A 25,564-nucleotide genomic window follows, 5' to 3' on the forward strand; every position below is an offset into this window, starting at 1 on the left:
ATAAAGAAAAATATTATTGACATTATAACTACCATTAACAAACATTGAATGTTTCAACAATACAACCTTTTTTTAAATAGTTTTTCTTTACGTTTCTCCTGACAACAATGATAAATCTCAACAATGTTACAAAGTCAGATTGCCTATATACCCAAGCATGCAATCAAAAATCAATCAAAAATAATTTAGATTTTAGAATTTTAGAAGAAACTTTGGAGGCTCAATTGATTTTTTAATATAACTGAGACTGCAGGTTTAAACCAGTGTGTGTATGTGTGTGTGCACGTGCATGCTTGCGCATGTGTGTGTGGGTGTCTATGAGCATATGTAGAGAATCTTGGCCGTACTCCACTTATCCCGTGTGTTGATGGGGACTCCCTGCTGAGGAATGCGCTCTGAATCTACAGCGCTACATTTCTATACATTCCAAGCTAAGTTCAAATAATATAGACGTCACATGAAGCTCTATCTATCAATCAATCAACCAATCAAGTCTGTGCTCCCAAACAGTTTACAAAAAGAGTATATAACATGAGATCATGCCGTGTTTGATATTAAGACACTATAGCTCCTGAGCCTCATTCGCAGTAGACCAATCACATCAGGCTACGACTAGGCTAACGTATAGGAGGGGATAAGACAGATGAATCGCGGAAATAATCATTTGATAGTAAGTCAAGAAGGAATGTAAGAATAACTTCCTATTTATTACAAAATAATTGTGTTTTTACACCTTCTATGTATGTAAACTTGTTGTTGGACTAAACCAAAGTATAAACCTTAAAAATCTCTAGTTACAAACTCTTTAAAAAACCCAGTTGAATATCAAAAGTTTTGTCATATGGGTAACGAAAACAAACTGCTGAAAACAATTCCAAACTCAAACAGACACTCCAAAGCACCAGAACCAGCCAGCAGCAGAAATTTGCATGTGCTCTCGGAATCATCATATTTCCTTCCTTAACTAGTAAAGCATGATGTAAACAACAACAAGATCACAGGTTTTCTACACATTCTAATAAAACAGACTAAAAAAATAGTAAATCTCTTTGAATAAAAGCCTCAGCCAAATGCATACATGTAAAGGATGTAAGTTTCTACCAGAACGAAGTATTCAGACCTCAACTTTCTGTAACTTAAAAAAGTTAAATAATCTGTAAACCAAAACAGCCAACCAGAACACAATTCCTATAGGCTAGGTCACTCAGCACAGCCAACAACACTGTTTAATGAATACAGTGTGAGATTAATTAGGAACTTGCCAACACATTCACGCACGCACACACACAAACAAACATTTTTGTATGTGTGTGCAACATTTGGAAGATCTGGGGCCCATTTCAGAAAGGAGGTTTAGTGAAAACTGTGAGTATATCAACCCTGAAATAAGGGAAACTCTGGGTTTTTCGTTTCAGAATGTAGGTATGTCAAACAAGAGAAAGCCGGGTAAGTCAAGCCCGTTTCTAAAAGAGAGGTAACTTATACTTAGAGTCAGTAACCATAGTAACTTACTCTGTGAACCTAACCTGGTCAGGAGCAGGTTTTCTTTGGAAAACCCAGAGTTTCTCTCGAACTCCTCCCCCTTTTTAAAGCGCAAGTGGTGTACCTCATTCATTCATTCATTAATACAGTCATTCATGGCACACATTTTGATCACACAGAGACCATCTCAGTGACTAAAATGTCAAATGTGCTTTTATACAGGATCCTGTATGTAATGTGGCTGCATTAATTCATATGGATGCTCTTTGATTTCAGGAGAGGAATTTAGGACCCGAGTGGAATCATGTCATTTCCCTTTGCACTTTTATTAAATCTGTACCATTTGTCCTCACAGTGAATTAGACATATCAAAATATATCTCATCCATCCGTACATCAATAACATCAGCCATCGTGGCCGTGTATAACATCCGAGCAGATTTTTTTCCCGTACATTTTCTCACAATTGTTCGTTTTCTATGGAGGATAAGAAATGACTTAATAAAGTATGCAAATAAAGTGCATGGATAAAGAAATAAAGAAATACAGACAAATGCATTGATAAAGGTAATAAACAATGAATTTAGAGGTGCAGCCATTCCTTCCCAAAACTGTTGCGAGCAGGGTTCATACCGATGATCACTCTAAATTTGACACAAGAGTCTGACACACTAACAAGTATCCCATACACCATGATGACTCATCACGATTAATACTCATTATTTCAGATTTATTTCTGTTGTTTTATTCATTTACTGATTAATTTGCTTGTTTATTGGTACATTTATCTTTTTATCTATTTAAACTTAAGTCATTAACACATTAAAGCACATTAGTAGATCAACTGTATGCAGAGCGGGAAGTGTGCCTCGCTCTCAATCGCTTCCTGCCGCCATGTTGCTTTTTTTGGTGCCGGTGCCATGGTGAATCGTAATTTCGGAGCTCCATTGATCATGGCTTGTCATAGTTGTGGTGCACTTAAGTCAAGGTAAGTCTACACAGAGTTGATAGAACTAACTCGAATACGCTGTTCTGAAACCCAAACTCAAAGTTTCGCATCTCGGTTTTAAACAACTCAGAGCTCACATTTTAACTGTGTTGGTTGAACCTCCTTATTGAAACGGGCCCCTGGAAGCGCATCCTGACACTTCTGGCACACTCATTTGCACTCACACATGTTCATGTGTGCACGACTGCAGAATGCGTTGTGCCAAATGTCAAGCTGGAAGAGCAAAGGAAGAGAAGAAAGGGAATGTCATTAAACTGCTTCACTCCTCTTAGGTCGAGGGAGGATCTTAAGGTGGGAGCAGACGTCCCTTGCTGTTTAACTAGACTGTAAATCTTTGTAGCCCTTGGTCTGATTTGCTACAGACATAAACACACACAGTTGTATAGACACAAATGCACACAACTATATGCTGGAATTAAAAAAAAAGAATTTTTTAAGGAAAAAACGTTGAAAAATTGAGCTGAGATTTATTTAAGAGGTTATGCATTAATACAGGTGCTACAGTTCACGATGGAAGTACTCTCTCTCTCGGATATTTGCATATACACATTTGCATCCTCTAAGTAAATTTGTTTTTACTTGTTGGGTTAATGTCACGAAACTGTCAAGAATATGACCAGTTATTATTTTACTCAAAAATAAGAACTAAATAAGAGGATTATATATTGCGTAGTGACATGAAACCTATGTTTAAGACTTTTATGTAGTATAGAAATATTGACGTTTTGTCATGACGACTTTTTCATCCACACCCACCCATGTTCTGGTTGTGTTAAATAATCACATCCTCATTACTGTCGAGCAAAAACTATACGACTTAAAGGAGTAGTTTACTTCAAAATGTGCCCCCATGCACTTTTCCATTGGCAAATTCTGAAGTAAACTACTCCTTTTGTACTGACTGTAACTTAGATTGATTGGAAGTCTAAAAGTTATGTTTACAGTACAAACTGTATCAGAGAAATTAATTGCTATTGAGAATAATGAGATTAACTCAAAGTGAGCTCAAAAACATATAACTGTACAAAAAAATAAGATGAGAATTATGCTTAGAAATACACAATACTAAACTGTTATTTGTGCCTCAAATGACTTACCCCTATGGCTGCCGATGTTTCCCCCTCTACCTCCATCTCCCCCAGACTCCTACCCTGCTGTGGAATGTCACACACTGCATCCTTACGGGCGGCTCGTCCAGCCCTGCCTTGCATGATCCAGGACTCCCTTCCTTCAGAAGAACCGTGAGCTAAACCTAAAGTCACCTTACTACCAGGCTCTATCTATTTCTGTACTTTAAATGCAAACTATCACTGGAGTTCTGCTTTTGCCTGCGCACCCCGAGGGGATTCCCTGTTTTCTGCTTTCCTCCCAGCTGACTCTCTCTTTCTGGTGTTTCACTCTTCTCTGCTGCTGAACTTTAGCATGTGGAGTTCTCAAGTGTTTATCAGTTCAGACCCTCCCGCTCTCTTTCTCTCCCTCTCTTTCTTGTCAGAGGCAAAGACCACTCCTTCCCACAGCTGTTCTGGTATGGGGGAATTTGTGCGTCCGCTATTGTTATTGTATTATGTCACACTCATCTGTCCTCCCTCTGTGCTGAAACAGAGATCTTAACTGTCTGCTTCACCTGCCAGAGAAAAACAGACGAAAGCTCTCGAGACGAACGAACGTGAAACGAATAAATGAAGAGATGGAAAGCAATGGAAAGTCCCCCTTTTTGTGACCAGGTTTTGCCAAAAGAATGACAAAATTGCTAAAGAGATTAGTTTTATTACAGATGCAGAAAGATGAATGTATTACACAAGAGATTGATGAGGGTACGTTTGTTTTCGAAATTTGACAGCTTTGTAGTGGATTCTAGCTATAAAGTAGATTTTACACACTATTACAAACCATGTTACACTCTTAAAAATAAATGTACTACAGAAGGTTCTTCACAGCGACGGCACAAAAGAACCATTCAGTCAAAGGTTTTTGAAAGGTTTTATAGAAGTTCAAGATTCTTTATTGAACCATACAATATGGAACCAAAAGCCTTCGCTAGTGCACAGTTTTAAATGGACAGTCCACCCAAAAATAAAAATTCTATCATGAATTACTTACCGTCAAGTTGTTCCAAACCACATATACATTTATGTGTTTGGTTGAACACAAAGATATGGAAAAGTTATTAGGAAAAATGAAAGCAACTGAGATTTATGGGGAACCATCGATTTTCATAGTAGAACCAAATATTGCATATTTTTCATTGTTATAAACACAATATTTTGAAGAATTGAGATAAACAAGCAGTTCTGGGGCACATTTGACTACAGAAATCTCAGTTGCTGACATGCTTCTAAATATCTTTCTTTGTGTTCAACAGAACAAAGAAATGTATACAGGTTTGCAACTACTTGAGGTTGAGTAATTTATGACAGAATTTTCATTTTTGGATTGAGTATCCCTTTAGGTACAATCAACTTAGCTTTGCAAGTCATTTCAACTTACTATTTTAAGTTTTGGACAGTGGTGAGTTGATATAACTTGAAATTAAGTTGATGTAACTTAAAATAAGTTTAAAAAGCTGAATTACTATGTGTTGAAGTAATGTCAAAAAAGCTTAAACCATAAAGACAATTTGATTGTGATTTTTTACTACGTATATGGCATCATGTAGCACCTATTTGTTAGAATGGATAGTAGTTGAGCTACAGGACAGACAGACAGATGGACGATTTTTATTTATTTTAATAAACATGTATTGTGCATGATATGTATAGAATTTTGTATGAATTTACCAATTTGATCAAATCTGCCCAATGTTTCATGGGTCTAGACAATGGGACTAGATATCTAGGGACTAGACAATTTCACGTGGCCTTTGATAGAGAATGACAAAGCCAACGTTTTGCAAACTGTTTGATGTCATACAGAATTTGGGTGATGTTGTGTGTGATGCTGTGTCTGTTTTTCTTTTTTACCCCATATGGAGCTCTTTCTTAAGAATAAAATAGTACTAGTAATATTAGAAATAACTCACTTTCTGCAAAGAACATTCATAAAACAGAATCAGACAAACACAGTGTCATGATTCCGCTATCATGTCATGGTTATTCTTCTCTTGCAGCGGAGTCATGGCATAGCCCTTGGGTTTTGTGTGAGAAAGACATTCCATTCCATTCCATTTTCTACCGCTTATCCGAACTACCTCGGGTCACGGGGAGCCTGTGCCTATCTCAGGAGTCATCGGGCATCAAGGCTGAGAAAGACATGGTTTTGCTTATATATTGGCTGACATGCGCTTTCTCATGTCTTGTCTGTGTCTCCCGCTGTCTCGTTTCCTTGTTATCTTTCCATTAGCCAACCTTTCCCTTGCCAATTATCCTGTGTTTGTTTCCCTATGAAGCATCCTCTTGTCTATTGTCTTGGGCTCTTGGATTGTTTGATGTTGCTGTACTGTGCTCTGTTCCTTGTACGCTGTTCACTGTTCACTGTTCACTGTAAGAGTTACCTTGTCTACCTAGTTCCTGTTTCCTCGAGTTTTAGTAAGTCTAGTTTTGTGTTTGTACCAGTGTTTATTTTCTAGTTTAGTTAGGCTGTGTTCTTGTTTTGTTTGTAGTTTATCCAGTCTTGTTTTCCCCATCGTGGGTTTTGTCCATTTGTAGTGTCTTTTGTAAATAAATATCGGTTTAACCCCTCCACCACAGTGTTTGCCTACACTTGGGTTCTCTCCTCCGGAAATCATAACACACAGATACACAATAACTGATCATCTTAGCTGCTCTTCTCCACTGGCGTATACGTACAGTAAAAGGTCAACAGTCCAAAATTGCCTACACTTGGCATTCATTTATATTCAGAGACTAAGCAAAAGCTTTTGTGCACATAAACGCACATGCAAACCTCTTAAAGGTCAAAGATTACTTTCAGAACAAGCAACATAATAGGCACAGTCAAAGATAAAAGACATTAAACGGATATGAAAATGAAAATTCTGTCATCTATTCACCTTCGAGGTGTTCCAAATCTGTATAAATTTCTTTGTTCTGATGAACTGGTATATTTTCCACTGTCTTCAAAGAGGCTCGTATCACCCAGCTCCTGAAGAAACCCACTCTTAATCCTGCACTGTTTGAGAATGACAGAACGGTATCTCTCCTCCCTTTCATTGCTAAAACTCTTGAACGTGTTGTATGTAACCAGCTCTCATCCTTTCTCACCCAGAACAACCTTCTGGATAGCAACCAGTCTGGTTTCAAGAATGGTCAGTCCACTCAGACTGCGCTGCTCTCTTTTTTTGAAGCCCTGAGATTGGCAAGAGCTGCCTCTAACTCATCTGTACTTATCCTACTGGATCTGTCTGGTGCCTTTGAGACCGTTAACCAACAGATCCTCCTGTCGACCCTCTAGGCTTTGGGTGTCTCTGGAGTGGTGCTACAGTGGTTCAGGTCTTACCTCACAGGTAGGTCATTTAGAGTATCCTGGAGAGGTGAGGTCTCTGAGTCCCAACATCTAGATACAGGGGTGCCTCAGGGCTCAGTGCTTGGTCCGTTGCTATTTTCTGTATACATGACATTCCTAGGCTCTGTTATTCGGAAAAATTACTTTTCCTATCACTGCTTTGCGGATGATGCACAACTCCACCTGTCATTTCAGCCTGACGATCCAACTTCTTCTCTATGCATTTCAGCATGCCTAGCAGACATTTTGCTCTGGATGCAGGACCATCACCTGCAGCTGAACCTTGCAAAAACAGAACTGCTTGTAATCCTGACCGACACAAAGATTCATCACAACTTCTCCATTAAACTGGGGTCATCAACCATTACATCTTCAGAACGCCCAGAAATCATCTTAATTTCACAGATCAGGTGGCCAGCACCACCCAGTCGTGTATTCATCCTCTATAATATTAGGAAAATTAGACCTTTCCGCATGCTACGCAAGTCCTAGTCCAGGCTCTTGTTCTGTCCAGACTGGAATACTGCAATTGCTACTGGCTGGACTTCCAGCTTGCACAACCAAACCTCTACAGATGATTCAGCATGCAGCGGCAAGAGTGGTCTTCAATGAACCGAAGAGAGCTCTCCTCTCTTCATTAAGTTACATTGGCTCCCTATAGTCGCTCACATCAAATTGAAGACTCTGCTCCTGGCCTACAAGACCACCACTGATTTGTTGTCCTTATGTTGTTCAAATTGCTTCCATTTTTTCAATCATTTGAAAGTCACTTTGGATAAAGGTGTCTGCTAAATGACTATATGTAAAATGTACATTTAACAAGATGCGCCACTGCCATTGTATGAATGGAGGGAATGCACACTCAATATGGCTGCTTTAGAGGAAGAACTCCCGCCTTCCAGTAAAAAGAGCCAATCATCGATCAATGCAGACTGATGACTCTCTACACAGAGTCTTGTGGAGCATTTGCCAAGTGATGCACATGCGCAGTAGCGAATTTGAGAAATGTTTTCAGCGTGATTTCAGTTTAGGTACAACTGTGAATTGTCGACCAGAAATATGTTATTTAATTGTGATTTTTGTCTAGGATCATTCAAATAGATAGGACTGTAACTGAAATAGCTGACAGAGAGATTAGGCTAAATTGGAAGAGTCTATACCAGGGGTCTCCAACCTTTTTTCATTAGAGCTTTAAACAAAAGAGAGATGTGGCTGAGAGATGATATACAATACTGTTAATTGTTAAAATGTGCAAAAACGTGATACACACACTCAAATCATCTCGCCAGGTCTTCTGTCCAAACCAAACAAAAGTTAGGGCAGGCCTACTTTTACACTAACAAAAGTACTCATAACATGTTATCTGACATGTACTACATGTTTAAATAAAGTTTTGACCAAAAAAAATTTCAGCCTTTAAATCATATATTAAAGGATGCGTTCTAATGATAAATTATATGTGATCTGCTCCATAACAATTCTACATAAGCTAATAAATCTCAACACTTCGGATATTATGAAATTGTAAATCCACTGTTGGACAACAGGTGGCACATATGCATATAGTCATATTTTCAACAAAAAAATGAAACCTGATTTGCGTAATCTTGTTAGCGACGTGTTTGAGACCCCCGGTACACACTCTTGGCTTTAACCTTTTAGAACAACATGTTAGCTGATGCATTTGTTAACAAACATTGTTGTAAAGCAATTCAAAGGGATTTTATGATTATTTAGCTGTCTTTATTGCAATCAATAAAATCATATTTATGAGCAGCATTGATCAAATTCATGAACTCATCAATGACCAAAGCACAAACACCCTGTTCACCACACCCTGATCTATAACATCTTGCGTATGTTGCATAATCTCACTCTGACGAAATAAGTAGGAAAATTCCCAGTGGGGGTCAAGGCAGGAGGCCAGGGTGGAGACCACAAACCAGAAGCCCCTTCCTCACTGTCTACACCCAACCACAGTGGGAGTCTCACAGCTGGGCTGAACGTCAGCCAGCTGGTGCTGCATATCACTGATGACAACCTGAAGAGACTCTAAATTTGACACACCCTTCAGTGAAATCAGAGGCTACGAGAGAGCAGTACATTATCTAGAGATGAGATGAGTGCTTCAGATTAAAAGCATGTGTGATATGTGATCTGGAAAAGCCAATGTCTTCTTTAGTATGGAACAAGGAAGGCTAACCAGTAATCAGGCCGCAGTTATGCAGGCTTGCTAGAGATGGACCAGTGGGGTCGATAAATGTGTGCAAAAGTGATGGATCTTGTCTCTTTCCCTGTGAAAAATGCTGTAGAGTTCTAACAGTTAGCAAGAAAATGTTCAACATGCTAAGTAGTGAGTCTTTACACTCAAGTGGGTGACATGAGTTCACAGTTTTCTGATCTTTTGAGATGCCAAAAAAACAGCTCAATGACCAATGAAAAGTAAATCAGACTCAAAACTTATTTTGTGCAGTAGAGTCCCTAGATCTTTTTGGAGATAATTGTACAGAAAATATAAAATTACAGTTGTGAATATTGTCAAAGATAATTATGAATGTGCGAAAGGTTTCACCAATAGGAATTTTTACCCTCTTTATATCTCACAAGTAGCGCAAAATGTAACTCGTCATTGTCAAAATAGCGACAGCATGCAACTAGGGATAACGATTACCATTTTTGTGATAAACCACGATAAAAACGTCCAAACGTGGAAAGTAAACAAACAAAATAATGTTATTGATATGAGACATGCATATTCATCCTCGTCTGCTCCCGTTTATTTGACATCACAGGACTTTTAGCCCAAAAATGTGCAAATTGGGGAAAATATAGATACACTGAATCACGTTTCCTTCATATTTCTTTAGACAGAACGATGAATTTTACAGCTCCATTCAACTCAGTCTGTTCCTTTGGCAATCGCTCTTATGGCTGCAGGTTTCTCTTGGATCCTATATTTCACCCGATTACTCACGACACATGCAGACAGATGATTTTCTGATTTGTGTTGCGCTTAAATGAATGTCTGATTTACTCAAGGTTGTTTTCAACCTTAACAAGAGAAACCTTTACCTAATGATCGCATTGTGCCAGAATTAATATTCATGTTAATTATTTGATGTTTATGACAACCAAAAGTGCTTTTAACAAGTCACATCACTGTAAAACCTTGTATTAGAACCTTTTGGATATTTCTAGCACATTGTAACAAAACCGCGATAATACCGAAAACCTTGATAGATGCGTTCACTATAATCGTGATGTGAAAATTTCACACTGTTGCATCTCTACACGCAAAATCTATAAAATTATGATGGTTTGGTTTTCTGAGAACAGAATATAAATATAATACCACAAATTGTAAGGTCTTCATCACTTTAAGCAAGATTAATTAAGTATCAATTTAATAAAAGGTAGTTATACACCAGGTGTGTATTTTTTAACATTTTTAATAATCTATCCCAGCGGTTCCCCCTTGTGGTAGGTGACATGACAGAAAAATGAAAGCAAATATTTTGGATTGATTTACATTTAGTTTTTTAATACAACCTCAAACTGTTTGATTAAAACAGAAAAATAAATCTCAAATGTATGTGCAATTTAAATAATGTTTTATGCACAAATATGAATTTAAATTAGGTCTCATAACTTGTATACGAGTAAGTAACAGTAGTAACATACTGCTACATTAATAATAATAATAATAACGATGTTGATAATAATTATACATTTACATAAATAGTAATACAATAATAATAATAATATAATACATTTTTATTATGGTGTGTAATTTTCTATGTACTATAGTAGGTTTGTCTATTAAAGGTGTTACTTGAGCCAAATTGTTTTAGACTAACTGTTCTATCCAAATCATGCAAAAGAAAATCAGATTTTAAAAATTATTTTAGGGCAAAAGTAAAAATATCAAGTATATATAAAATATTCTCCAAATTTGGATTACGATATCAAATTTGTGATATTGCTTATCCCTATGCTATTATACTCTGTTTATTTTGCATCTTGTTATTTTGATCAAGGAATGCCCAGGCACACTTAATAACCACTGCACAAGTTTAAATGAGATACATAATACATAAACCTTCAGGCATACTTCCAAACACACACACACACACGCTTGAAGAATCCTTCCTAGTGCATTGCTACTTCCCAGAGTGCTGAGTAATACTAGAGGAAAGTCTGCAAATCTGCTCAACAATTCATGAGAAATAAATATAAATGCCACTGCCATAGCAAAATTAAAACAACACTAATGATGGTGAGCACAAATAAAAAAATAAAATAAAATAGGCATAAATATTACCGATGATGCTGTTACTGCAGGTGTGATTGACAGAGATTCTCTGTGACAGAGTGAATCTTCCTCCTCTGTCGTTTCTGAAGCCTCCAGCTCTGGTTTACACACATAACCACAGTTCCTGTACAGAACACGCCGCAGTCCTTCGAACAGGATTACACTCGCTGAGCAACCCATCGCACTCAGTCCCAAAAACATATGCACACTCTTCTTTGATCAGATCAAAGTTGGCTCCTTCAGTAGGCTTTTCGAAGTTCTTTCTCTAAGGCACCCGTCCGAAGTCCAGTGAGAACCAGCCCAGCTTTCAGATATTAAGCCCCACAAACCTCTCCGACCTGGGACACATCACTCAATCATCCGGCCTGAACCAGGATTACATCAGAAGGCAAAGGAGGAATCTTCTTCAAAGATGACAGCAGACTGACTTCATCCATTCAAATGAGAGAGATTCAAAGTAAGCAGCTTTCTAAAAGTGTATGTTTTATACGATACAGCTCTGGGCACTGTAAGGATAAAATGTCCTTCACGAGAAAGTGATTCTGCTCTGTTGAATCGAGGACACGAGGGAGAGAAGTGCTGAGAATTGAAGGAGTGAGTGGTGAGCTGCTTTCAGAATCAGTGCTGGGCGTCGACTTCTCCACATCCTAGAGATGCTGATCTGCTGATCTCTCCCTCTCTCTCTCTCTCTCTCTCTCTCTCTCTCGTGCCATGCTCACTGTCTGCTTCCTCTACAGCCCCCATCTCTCTCGTTCTCCTTTTAACATTGCTGTCTCTGTGCTTCTTGGCCTATATCTTGCAGCACAGAAACATCTGAGCATCCATTCATGTTAACAATAACACACATGTAAACATGTTACACTTCATCAATCATTTATTTAAAATAATTCACCTATATTAAATAACTTCTTTCGTTATTTACTCAAACTTGTCTTTCCAAATCCAAAAAAATCCAAACGTTTTTAAAGTGTTATAGCTGCTTTACTTATAATGACCATGAATGAGGACTGATGCTTTTAAGCTTCAGAAATGGAAATACGATATAAGTGTTATAAAAGTGGTCTATAACATTTTGGGAGCAACTCAAAAAATCTGCTTGAGAATCTATCTAGGAGAGAGAAATTCATTCGGGTCTGGAATGACACAAGGGTGAATAAATAAAGAATTTTGGGGAAGGGTGAACTAATCCTTTGATAACTAATATACAGTATAAAAATAAAACAATATAAAAAAAATTCACAACTACACACATCAAGCTTGTGACAAATGACCTTACAGTACATTTTAGATGAAATTAACACACATAAAAGCCCCTGTGTGTTAATATTTCATCAGGCGCTGACACAGTCACCTACTTCAGAGAGTCAATGACTCACATATCAAGGATGACATGCTGCAAGGTCTCAAACAAACGTGACCGCATCTCGTGTCCCTATCTTACTACAACAAGACATCACAGGACATTACGTCAAGTGTGTGTAACCGTAGTGTAAATGTTCTGTATTTCTCTTCGATAGCACAATGCCTTCTAATATTAATAAATTACAGAGCTTGTGCAGTATGTTGTGCTCACCAATGTTAAGACTGTGTTAATACCCGCTCTGAATCACCAGACATTATGACATTATATTTAGAACAGATTTATCAAAGCCGCCACTTTGCGTTTAATGCTGGTGTATGCAAGCTGAGTAACATTAACACTGATGGTGATTGTCAAGTGCCTCCACCAATGAGATTCTTTCGGCATTCTTTTGGAGTTCTTAATAATGAAGCGTTATGTTTTTTTATCAGCCGTACAATGAGCCATTTATTGTCATGTTGTTTCCACAGTATCCCTAAATGGACAAACTCAATAGAGCACAATTCGTTATACGATATTTCCTTTAGCAAATAAGCAAAAAAGAGACGACATAGTTCTGCCATAGTGCTTCGAAATGAAGCGGTCAAGTGAGCGTAAGTTGCAATTTGCAACCTCACCACTAGACGCCGCTAAATTTCATGCACTGAACCTTTAAGAGATAGAGACACACAACTTGTAAGCTCATCAAAATGGAACCGGCCTACTTTTATAAGTTGATTGGATGTGTTGGTTCAGACTCATATGAAGATGAACAAAGATTAATGCACTCACTGTATGGGGTTTCATATTCTTATGAGGGTCTCTTTGAAAATGGAGCGACTGCGGGGAGCATAAACCTAATGAACATCAAGCTGGGGATGTTTTTAGAACAGACACATCCCTCCTCAACATCAAACGCTCTATAACACACCCACACACACACGACAGAATGTCAGTTAAAGATCAAAAGACCCCATTTTTCAAAAAGCCCCTTCTTTAATGATTTTAAACATTCTAACTTCACATAAAACAAAATTTGATTTAGTCAAATAAGATCAATGCTGTATAAAACATTTTCTGAGGAAATGCACAGTACTGTTTTTGGGGAAGAACAACAAATAAAATAATAGTTCATCCAAAAATTCTGTCAACATTTATTCATCCTCATGTCATTCAAATCCTGAATATGACTCTTTCCTCTGTGGAACACAAAATAATATAATTTGAGAAATTGCTCAGTTTTTTTGTCCATACAGTGGAAGTCAAAAACATTCTTTAAAACATCTTCTTCTGTGTTTTGCAGGAGAAAGAAAGTCATACAGATTTACATGTGTGAGTAAATTATGACAGAATTTTTGGGTGAACCATCCCGCTGTAATTAAAAAAATGTATGTTGACTAAAACGGACCTCATAAAAATAAAAACGTCAAAGTTTAGATCCGAGTTCCCGTTTTAAACACACTTTACACAATGTTTTTAAACTCTGCGCCTAAACCGAATAATAACAGTGTGATCTTTGCTGCTTTCATCTAATTCCAGTTTATTCTTTTGAAAGTCTATTTCTAACATTTGTTTCTCGGAGTCTGTATTTTAATAGCTCCATTTTGGCTGCTTGTGCCGAGTTTCGTGCGTATTGTTTTGGTTTGCATCTGGATTTGATTTCGGAGCTGAACCGGGTCGTAGGGTTACTGACGTCAGAGGCCTGATGGTCCAAGAAGATCCGTCCAAAAGTGATGTAGCGTGTGCAGTTGCCATAGAGATAATGCAATATTGTAAATGAGTCTGAAAAAACCTGTTCATTTACAAGCGCAAATCCATAGAGTGTACGCGCATATGGAAATAATCAATGCCAGAAAAAAATGAGAGAATTCGCCTGCAAGTTGAATAATTAAACAGCAGGTGTTTTGTGAGAGAAAATAAAGGCAAAAGTGGTATAGAGAGAACGTGGGAATACAAAGAGGAAAGAAAACAGAATGTAAAGGCACATTAATGATTCAATGTACTTAAAAGTACAATGAAAGCTGAAAAAATCAGCACACAATTAGCTCAAATCAATAATGTTTTAGACAGTCAATAGTCACAAAGCTTTCTGTGTGCACAGCTGGGCTCTTCTGCCACCTACAGGCGAAAAAACAAAACGCCTTAAAATAAACATTGCTTTTCTCAGGCTACACATACACTAATGATATATGCTTCAAAACCACTGTACATTTTATCTCAGAGTTCATCTAAAAATGAAAACTAAAACCCATACGACTTTCTTCTGTGGAGCTCGAGATGTAAATTCCTGAAGAATGCTGACGCTCAATGAAAGTAAATGAGAACTGCAGCTGTCTGTCAAACATTCTGCCCAACATCTTTTCATTTTGTGTTCCACTGAACAAATGAGAGTTATAGAGAAACTTTTAATGTCCATTTCTCGGGGCACTGGGGAATTCTACATCACCCCATAGGGCCCTGTGGGGGAGAGGTTACGTAAGGAGTTTGGCTCAAGTTTAGCAGCCACAGACTCTGGTTATGCTCACACTTCACTAGCACTTCACTAACCGGGTGCTAATCGTCAGAACACAGGACAGTGTTAGCTTTGTTCCTCACATGGACCCTCAGGCGTTGACTAGACCCTCTCGAAACCAATACTGTGAAGAATATTGAATGGACATGAAAATCTACTAAAGTACAAGGACAATGCAGAAGGGATGCACTGGAACATTTTCCAGTTTCAGTTTTATTGTTGTTGGTGACATGAAAAGAATAAAACAGAAAAATTCTTGAGTCATACTCTACGTAAACAAAAATCTTGTGGCTCTTTTGTCCTTTTGGTTGGGACACATTTCATGTCTATATAATGTTCTAAGTAACCTATTACGTTATGTAATAAACCTCAAATCTCAGGAAAGTATGTCTTCATGCTAACGTGTGTATAATCCTGGACAACCAAAATTGGATGCTTAAAAAGTCTACACAAGGAGTCGGGGCTGGAGATGTGGAAAATTTGCAATATATATGTTAAAATCTTATATAGGCTACATTTGAAAAATATTATTTAAATACATTAAATAAAAAAATCATGTCCATGAACACAAATAAAAAGATAATACATTTAGTCTAAGAATTCCTGTAAAATTATGTTGTATCGCCAGAGGTTTTTATGGTCCAACATTTTAATAGCAGTGGTTCTACATTTAAAAGCCCTTATGATTACATACATTTATTTATCTATACATTTTCATGATGTGTAATAAAGGTCCCATATAAAATATAAAAGTCCCTTTGCTTTTAATTTGAAAATTAAGTTACAAATAGAATCCACCATAACAATATACACCATCCTCTGGGGATTTATTACAACATTTTTTATAGTAGTTAAGAGTACCAGGTTCACACAGAAGCCACACACACAAACTAAAATCATCACTTCATGCAGATATAAAGTGGTAATAAAGTAATGTCACTTTACTCACACAAGCAAATATCAGGCCAACCACCCATTGGAGGATGCTGACAATCTTCTCAATGTAAAATGATTGATATGCTATTAAACTTATTAAAAATATACTCCACACTAAACATCCACACATATGATGTCTGTCAATCAAACACACATTTACCAAAGCTTGGCTGAGCTAGTCAGTTAAGCGCTTAACCATGAGAGAGCTGCAAAGTCATCTTGCATTTCAGAATACTCTCCAATTATCAGAATAAGAATAATTTTCCATTCAATTTCCAATCTCTATAAGATAGTCTAAAATCACTTCAAGCTTATCAGTCACAGATGCTCATTTCTCAGAACCTCATCTCTTATTGCGGACATGCAGAACGTATTGACATCAATACACTCTCATGTCTTCATATGCAAGGCAAGGCTAAACGTAACAACACAATGTCTTAAAGGGACAGTTCACCCCCCAAAAAATTGACTCACCCTCAAATTGTTCCAAATCTGTATAAACAGAGAAAGATGTGCTTGTTACCAAACAGTTCTTGGCCATCATTGACAACCACAGTAGGAAAATGACAATGGCTGTCAAAAGTTCCAACATTCTTCAAAACATCTTTGTTTGTGTACAACAGAACATTGAAATCTATCTACGGTAGTAAATGGTGGTCAAAAACTCTTTAGTTACAAGCATTCTTCCAAATATCTTTCTCATCAGAACAAAGAAATGTATACAGATTTGGAACAACTTGAGGCTGCGTATTTTTTGGGGGAACTTTTCATTTAAATCTGTAAATTTTTCATACAATTTATAACTTGACTTCGTGAAAAAACGTTACTTTGCTGTTGTTTAACAAGTAGCCCACAATTTACAGTAATGTTTTTAAGAACGACTTTCACTGCCATCCCATATCTTAATCTTACACTTAACTATCTGCCATTTTTTTCACATCTGATGATCACTCAGCTCCAATGGCATTATGGGATAGCAAAGGGTCCAAAGGTTACACACTATAGAGCTTCAGCAAATGGTGGTTTAATGGTGACCCAATGGCTGGTGTAACTATGACCCGCTGCTTGATTTAACTGTAATCCCAAAGCGCATAGAAATATAGGGCGCCAGTTTGAGAGATAATCCACTCCTTTAATCATGGGAAATCCTCTTCAGAACAGGCAAGCACTGAAACAGGGCACTGCATCAGAAAGAGAGTATCAAACCTTCCATTTTCAGCAAAATTAGACTAATATATACTGTGTAGTGAAGGAAAATATGAACATAAATGAAATTCATAATTAAATAAAACTCACTTTTAAAAAAAATGAAAGTGAAACTGTAAATGAAATGATATTTTTATACCCGCATAAATATAAAATTAAATTAAAGAAAAAACTATGCAGGCCTTAATTTCTAACTGTACATTAGAACTGTGAAAAATTTAAAATACATACTGGAGCAACAGTATTAAATGAGAAGAGATTTACAAGGTTAGGACAATCAGCTAAAAGAGTTGTTTAACAAGTGTTGCTTTTTATAAAACATTAAAAAGACAAACAATTGATCAATCGCAAACATTGAGACAACACAGAAACAATAAACATAGTAAATTGAGTTCACCACAAAAACTCACTATAGGGCCAGGCTTAGATATTTCCAGTTTCTACAGTCCTGTGTAGTACAAAGTGCATTATGAGAAACGATTGACTTTTAGTACTTAAGGAGTATTAAAACAAGGGCTGGTTTAATGACTGTGCTGGCACAGAACAAGCAGTTCCCTGTGATGCAAGCTGACCTAGCACTTCTCAAACTGGAAAATAATTGTGTGCATACACCAGAGTAAAGATTAGTCAATCACTTACAGAACACCAGACACAGACCATATACCATAACAATAAACTGAACTCCCTGAGGAACCAAACAACAGTAGAAACAGGACTGCCCTTTGATCTCTCCTGCATAAACTCCTGTTTAGACGTTAAACTTTAAAAGCTCTCTGCTCAAAAATCGTTGAAGATACAGTAACCCAATTCCATAGAAACACAATATCAGGAAAATTAATTCAAACAACTCAACCAAGAAATTGATAAAAAGCATTGGATGCCAGACACTAATAATTTGGATGACCACCCAACCAAACAGCACCCGACCACCACATAGTTCACTAAAATGAAAACGATTTCATAAATTCATCACACTCATGTCATTTTAAACCTATGTGACTTTCTGATACAGTCATGTATAGCATTATAGATTTGGTCGCATAAACAGACCAGATGAGAATATTTAAAGGGGTCATATGACAAGGAAAAAACAAATATTATCGCTCGTTTTAGATGTAATGAAATCTGCATACATGATTTAAGGTTAAAAAAGGCTGTATTGTCCACATACCGTGCATGTTTGTATCTCTTCTTTGCCCCGCCTCTCTGAAACATTTAGATTTTTTACAAAGCTCATCACTCTGAAAAGCGAGATGTTCTATGATTGGCCAGTTAATCGGTGCGTAGTGATTGGTCGAATACGGCAAGCGTGTGACGGAAATGTAACGCCTCTCACCATATTTCGAAGGTTCCAAGCCAATTCTACTGACAGGTACGTCCACCTTACTTGCATAAACGTTTGGGCGGTCAAATCATACCACGAACTGACGTTGATTTGTGGGGGTGGGGTTACACAAAGTGTTTCAGGCAGGTTTGGTGATTATTCCCTTTTAGAAAGAATGCATCTTTTGTTCCGAAACGTTATTTTTTGCAATTTTAAGTGTCTAATACATATACAGAAAAACACATATTTGCGCCATATGACCCCTATAAGCAAAACTGCTAAAATGATTTACAGCTAATCGATGTTGAGGTAAGTAAAGCTACTGCAGAAATGATAATTTCAAGAAGCACAATTTTTTTTTGGAAGAAAAACAGTCTTCATGCAAACCAGACACATGGCCCTGCTGGTCAGAGTCAGACAGACCTGCTTCAAAGCTCACAGGTCTCAGATCAAATCTCTTTCTCAGCTGTCTGCTTTCTCACTCAGTCATGAGTCAGCTGGGTTTATGTAACAAAGCCTTTTATTCTCTCAAAAAGCTGACTGAGGACAGACTGCAAGAGGGAAAAATTCTAACCGACACCTCGCAGCTAACTGCGCTGCCTTTTATCATCTAGACGGGTGACTAGAATTGTGGGACACAATGTTTTATATTTCTCCATGTCAGCGTCAAAATTCAAGTCTGCATACAGTGTGTTAATCAAATTTTATATCTTGAAACAGAAACAAAGGCATGAAAAACAGAAAAATGTATTACATTTTGAAGGTTCACACACTTGACCTTAAGAAAAAGACTTAAAATTACTACACTGTTTTGGACAATGTACCATGGTTTTGCCATGCTATTCTGGACATGTGCAGCATATGTCCCATGGCACAACCATGGTAATGTTAGAGTACAACATATTACCATTAGTTCCATAGCATTACTATCTAACACATGGTCCCTGAGGGCATTTGACGGAAATATTGATGAGTATTATGTAATGTCTGCTACAGCAAATATTGTGCCCAGGAGCCCTCTGCAATGATGAGTCAATGGAGTAGATTTTCTGCAGAAAGATATTTAAAAGACCAGGTTGTTGCATATTTGTAACAAATTTAAGTTTTCAACCTTCGCATCATGGTCGGACATTAACCAGTGTGATATGGTGATATCCAAAAACACAAAGGTGTGGAGTCCCAGGAAACTATGAAATTGTATCACATCCCTGCCTGCAGGTGGAACTAAGAGACAAATATTTGTTTTTACACAAAATGACTGTATACCTCTTCCTTTATTACCAGTTTAGCATAAAAGAAAATCTAATTAGCACTTCATATACATCGGTTAGTGAGAGTGTGTATGAGAGAGAGACTGAGAGAAAGAATGGACAAATGAGTGCAGTAACTAAAAATGGAGAATCTTTGAATAGTATTTCCATTCCCTCACTTTTAACATGGACGTCCAAATTTCCACAGTAAAAAAGGTCTTGATAGGTTTTCCAGTGGTGGTGTGCGTGTGGATGTGTCTCTCTCTGGAAAGAGAATGTCTCCATTATTTCACATTAAGTTTAAAAAAAGTTCTGTCATCATTTAACACATTGGTTGTTTGGACCACTTTCGTGAAACTTTTTGGAGTTTTTTATATTGGAGCGTGACTGATTTCCTTTATTAAAGGGACGGTTTACCCAAAATTGAAAATTCAGTCATAAATTACTCACCTTCCAGATGTTCCAAACCTGTATCAATTTCTTTGTTTAGTTGGACACAAAGAAAGACATTTGCAAGAATCTTAGCAACGGACAATTCTGAGAAACCATTGACTACCATAGTAGAACAATTTTTAGTGGTAGTCAAAGATGCCCCAGAACTGTTTGCTTTCCTAAATTCCTTAAAAAGAATATTCTTTTGTGTTCAACGGATATGAAAAAAATTGACGACTTATCCTACTATGGTCAATGGTGCCTCAGAGTTGTCAGTTGCTATTCTTTAAAATATCTTTCTTTGTGTTCAACGGAACAAAGAAATGTATACAAGTTTAGACAACAAGTAATTCATGAATTTTCATTTTCGGGTAAACTAAATTGAACAGATTTACCAATATTCATTTTAAAAATATCACCTTGCGGCTTCCATGAAAGAAAGTCTGAGTACATGATGACAGAAATTTGAGAGAACTGTTTATTTAAGGTTTAAAAGCTTGGTTTTAATCTCTTGACGTGAAGAATGCAAATTCATTAGCTGAAGTATCTGCAAGAGACATTTTCCAGAGTTTCCTTCCCGAGTAGTTATTGATGTAATTGGTTGCAACTTTAAAATTATGGCCACATTGCCATAGAAACGAGCCTTAAGTTTGCTAGCTCAAACCAAAAGGAGCTTGTCATCCTATTATTGCAATATCACTTCTGATTCAAAGGCAATTTTAAAGTTGAAGGAACATTGGAACATAAGTCCATCGCAAAACTGCATCTATTTAGCTTTTTAATAGCCAGACAGTTTAACAGAGACCTACTTTTGCTGCCAAGGGAAACAGCATCAATATCACTACAGGCAAAATACACAGCAAGCTTGGCCTGCTGCTTACATCGGTAGCAGGATTTAATAACGGAAAGGCAGGGCTGATGTTCTCCCTGATGGGTTGATAGTTGGTAGTCTGGTTCCTCTGTAAATCAAGTTAAGAGCTCAGCGGAACTAACAGTGGCATTGACAAACACAATGACAGATTACATCAAGTAATTTGCATGTCTTTTGGCAGAGATTTAAAGGGTCCATGAAATGGTGTTTCATGCATTCTGACATATTTACAATGTTTCTCATGCTTAACATGGTCAACTTGTCAAAAAACGTGTTGAACATATGACATGTGCTGGATACACTCCCCCAGTGTTTGTATAGGTTCCAGAAAGTTCTTTTCTTACATGAAAATCTGTTTCGTAACAACTTTTCTTCAATTCTCCAGGAAAAGGAGAAAGAAATAGCCCATCCATGAGTCAACCGACGAGTGAGGAAGACAAGCTTACCATCAAGATTGGCTGCGCTGCGTCAAGATTGGTTGCGCTGTGGGTGTGCAGCTGCTGCTCGTTACTCTTGCGTTAGAGAAAGAAGTCGAGGTGTGTTTCTTTGTAAACGGCAATTCAGTGATGGATGTTGTATTAATGGTGGATATAATACTGGATTTGGATATCGTTTGAAACTGATAGATGGAGCGGTCCCAGCGCTAAACGATACCACACACGAACCGCATGCGGTAAGTGAAACTAAAGCCCTATTCGCACGAGATTAGTATTATCTGGGGATCTCATGTGCTTTAGAAATAACCTCCCCTCACCTGTATTTCAAGTCATCTCCCTCGTATCTCTCAATATTTTTTTTTAAGTGATAAGACGTTAGAGGGTTTTTGGTATTGTATATTTACATTTATTGATTAGAATTCAAAACACATTCATATAATTATTATATGTGTTGATAATGAATATCTATTCATTAATATTAAACAAAGCATTTAAATTAATTAACTATTTTTGTTTAAAAACAAACTTTAATATATAAATCATTTTAAAGTAATGATTGTCTCATTGTAAACCTATATAATAATTTGAATTCAGTTGATTCTGTATTGATATAGTCAGTAGCATCTTTCTCAAACTTACAATGCAACTCACTGTTTTTTCACCTCCCTTCGTGATCCAGGCCACAGAACATTAGGGCTTAGTAACACAAAAGACTACAAAGACCAGTAACCTGAACTACAAAACACAACTTCAAAACAAAAGACATGACAAGATCAAGACACAGATCCCTGACATCCAATGAGGTTTTACAAGTGAACCCCAACAAATATATTTGTAATAATATCCTATCACTGTCCGTATACTCCTCACATAGTATTGGAGTACTTTGAAAAACTTGGATTGTACTTTTACAATAGCCTAATTTTCATGCTTTATTCAGTGCAGTTTTGTGGAGCTTGACAGATTTATGAATTTTGGTTGAACAATTCTTTAAATGTAAGCATTGCTGGGTGATCTCAATATTGTGTCAGAACACTAGAAGTTCATTGGTTACTGCATTTATCAGAACTCGCTCTCTAACTCTCTGCCCTCAGTGTTTATACCATTCTGGCAGTGAGTTGGTCACATGATCAGAAGCTTCTCAGTGTCCTTTAACAAGTCCACAGGACAAAGAGCGTTTAAAAATAGAATAGACACCCAAGCTGCTCTCATCCATTATAAATGGTTGTAGATATCTAGTCAGCAGGCCTCACCTGCTCCTCACACACACACACACACACACACACACTCATTTAAAGCAACCACACCAATGAGGCCAGTGAACTACATTATGACACACACATTGACAGTTATACAGTTAATACACTTAATTTTGAATAGAAAACATGAAATAAATAGTATGCCCAAGATTATGTGGTATTAGGTAAATGACCGAAGATATAAATGTACTACATTTTCCAAAGTATAAAACATTATACACATAAACACAAAATAATTGTCTTTCTTATATGTGATTATAGTCCACGCAATATGAGCTGCTGTAGTGAGAGTTCTATCTAACGTATGCTGGGACACCGGCAACCCATCTGGGAGAGTAACAGAAACCTTGGGCAGGGCCTTTGATATGTGCTACGCAACACACAAACACACACGTGCAGAGATGTCATTAAGGAAACAGACACGGACCGCTGTGTAATTGTCACTATGAATGACCCGCAGTAGCTTGTGTGTGTGTGTGCATGTGGTGGTGAGGGGGCTATGCCATTAATTGAAATGTAACACTCACATTGATCCAAAAGCACATTCGTGGCCCTGGTCACTTCCACACTGAGCTGATGTCACCACAACCATAGTGTTAACCAAGTAACCTGTCGCACAGTGTATCAGAAACTGCAGTGCAGATCTTTTAACTATATATTTGCTAACAAGTCGTTTTTTCTAAAATAGGTACTGCCAAATAACTGAAAGTAGTCTATTAAACAGTTCATACAAGAGAAGCTGGGAAAGTGTATCACTTTCAGATTTTTTGTAGTGTGTCTGCTCATTCATCTGTGCAGTATGTGTTTGCGCGAGAGTGATCATATTGGTGTGTATATAAAAGTGTGCTCTTTGAGAATTCAAATTAAGACCCTGCCGGCCCCCTTATGTGAAAATTTGTTTGATCAAGCGACCTGTGAACATCAGAAGAGACAAATCCTTTGGATTTAGTTTTAAGGGCAGATTAGCTTGAAAACCCTTTACTCTGTTAAAGTGATATATTAAGAATAATGTTCAGATGAGATTTCACTTAAAGGGATAGTTCACTCAAAAATAAATATTCTGTCATCATTAACTCCACTCAGCTTGTTTTAGAACTTAATCTTTTCTATGTTCTGATGAACCTACAAGAAGATATTTTGATGAATGTGGCGAATAGTTCTGGAGCACTTTTAACTACCATAGTTGTTTTTTTTCCTACTATTGCAGTCAATAGTGCCCCAGAACAAAACTGGTTGAACAAAAACAAAATTAACAAAAAGAAATTGACATTTTTAGAACAACTTAACCTGTTAAATGTCGGAGCCCTTTTTGAGCCTACACATAAAAACGCATGTTGGAACTAAAATGGCGGTAACTCGTGAATTCTTTGGAATACTCGTTTGAAAAAAGAAAAGTAGCTTATTATTGCTAAAAAAAATGACACACACGAGGTATGTTTCAAGGTCTATTGTAAAAAATAAATAAAAAAACATTAAAAAAAAACATAAAAAAATACGGGTCGCACAAGGATAACAAAAATCTAAGCACACTCTTTATAAAAAATAATCAATTACTCTCCCTACATAAATAAAATAAAAAAATCTTCCAATGATATATAGTTTGTCATGATTCAATTAGAAATAACATGCAAAATATTGACGCAAACTTAGGTGTCCCGTATACGGAACGGGTGACAGTAAACAGGCTACCAACGTGTCTACACAGGACGCGACAGGCGAGACGCAACATGACAACCTGCTTGTTCTTAATGAGTTTGTCACACCGCATCCAGTGTGGACAAAATTTGAAATTATAATGGGTATGATAGTATGAGATAGTATGTCTCAAGGTCAAACGTGCTGTATGTATCAAACATATCAAACGTTTACTAAACAGTATATGAACTGTCTATCATTTGTTTCATCTGAGTATATTTTATTTGTTTATTTGATTATCAAAGCATGTCCTTAAAGTTTTCATCACTAATTCACAGTCAAAATGAGTCAAAAGGGCATTTTGTTACCTCGTGTACAAAGTATGCCCAAGTTGCGTACGCGCATTCCATTTCTTGCAGTAATTAGTTTAACCAGCAGGTGGCAACCGTGTCCTGGCAGCATCGATTTCCCGTAATGCCCATGCGTCAAGGCTGCGCTCGCAAGTAAAAAAAGAAGTATGCCCCAGGCTTAAGTCTAATCCTTGAACCGTGAGTAACCATGGTAATACTCACTGGACTGAAAAACATCCTTGTCTGATCCAACACTCCACAAAGTGGGCCCTGGTGGGTTGACCCACAAATCTGCTAAACTGCCGCAGTTCCTTCCAGTAGAAAATGTATATACCAGCATTTAAATACAGTCTCATATAGCTGTGACTTGGAGAGTAACAACTGCAGAAAGTGTTCATTTGTTTTATGGAACACCCCACTTAAGTGCTTGCATATAGTCACAATGGAAATAAATTCATAATATAAACCTACTATGAATCTGCACTCTTCATTAAAGGTGCCCCAAATTCTTAACACTTTCAATACGTCCAAGTGCAAAAAGAAGCCAAGAACAACCAGATATAAAGCAACATAGCATAACCCATCATGGAATTCCTTGACCCGTAAATGGAGTTTCTGGCACAAGAGACATTTTTTTTGCACACAGCGAGGATGGCAAACTTTATGTGCTTTCCAAGTGTTACTTTGTAAGGCAACAAATGAATTATGTGAGAATAAGACAGGTCAAGGATCTTAGCATCCCATTAGTTCCAGAATTTTCTGCATTCATAT

At 37.2% G+C, this 25,564-nt stretch overlaps 1 protein-coding gene across 5 annotated transcripts in view; it reads right to left on the reverse strand.

Moving 5' to 3' along the window:
* dock9b (dedicator of cytokinesis 9b) overlaps positions 1-25,564 on the reverse strand; it is a 75,048-nt gene that overhangs the window by 48,588 nt on the left and 896 nt on the right. For 3 of the 5 annotated variants that reach the window (XM_056750433.1, XM_056750432.1, XM_056750436.1), the window contains exon 1: positions 11,252-11,841. The exons of the other annotated variants lie outside the window; for them this stretch is intronic. In XM_056750433.1, coding sequence (XP_056606411.1) covers positions 11,252-11,443 — 192 coding nt within the window. In that variant the 5' untranslated portion in view covers positions 11,444-11,841. Of the gene's footprint in view, positions 1-11,251; positions 11,842-25,564 lie in introns of those variants that run through there. 5 annotated transcript variants of the gene reach the window in all.

Source organism: Triplophysa dalaica, chromosome 6, assembly GCF_015846415.1.
Source record: "Triplophysa dalaica isolate WHDGS20190420 chromosome 6, ASM1584641v1, whole genome shotgun sequence".
Classification (NCBI taxonomy): Eukaryota; Metazoa; Chordata; class Actinopteri; order Cypriniformes; family Nemacheilidae; genus Triplophysa; species Triplophysa dalaica.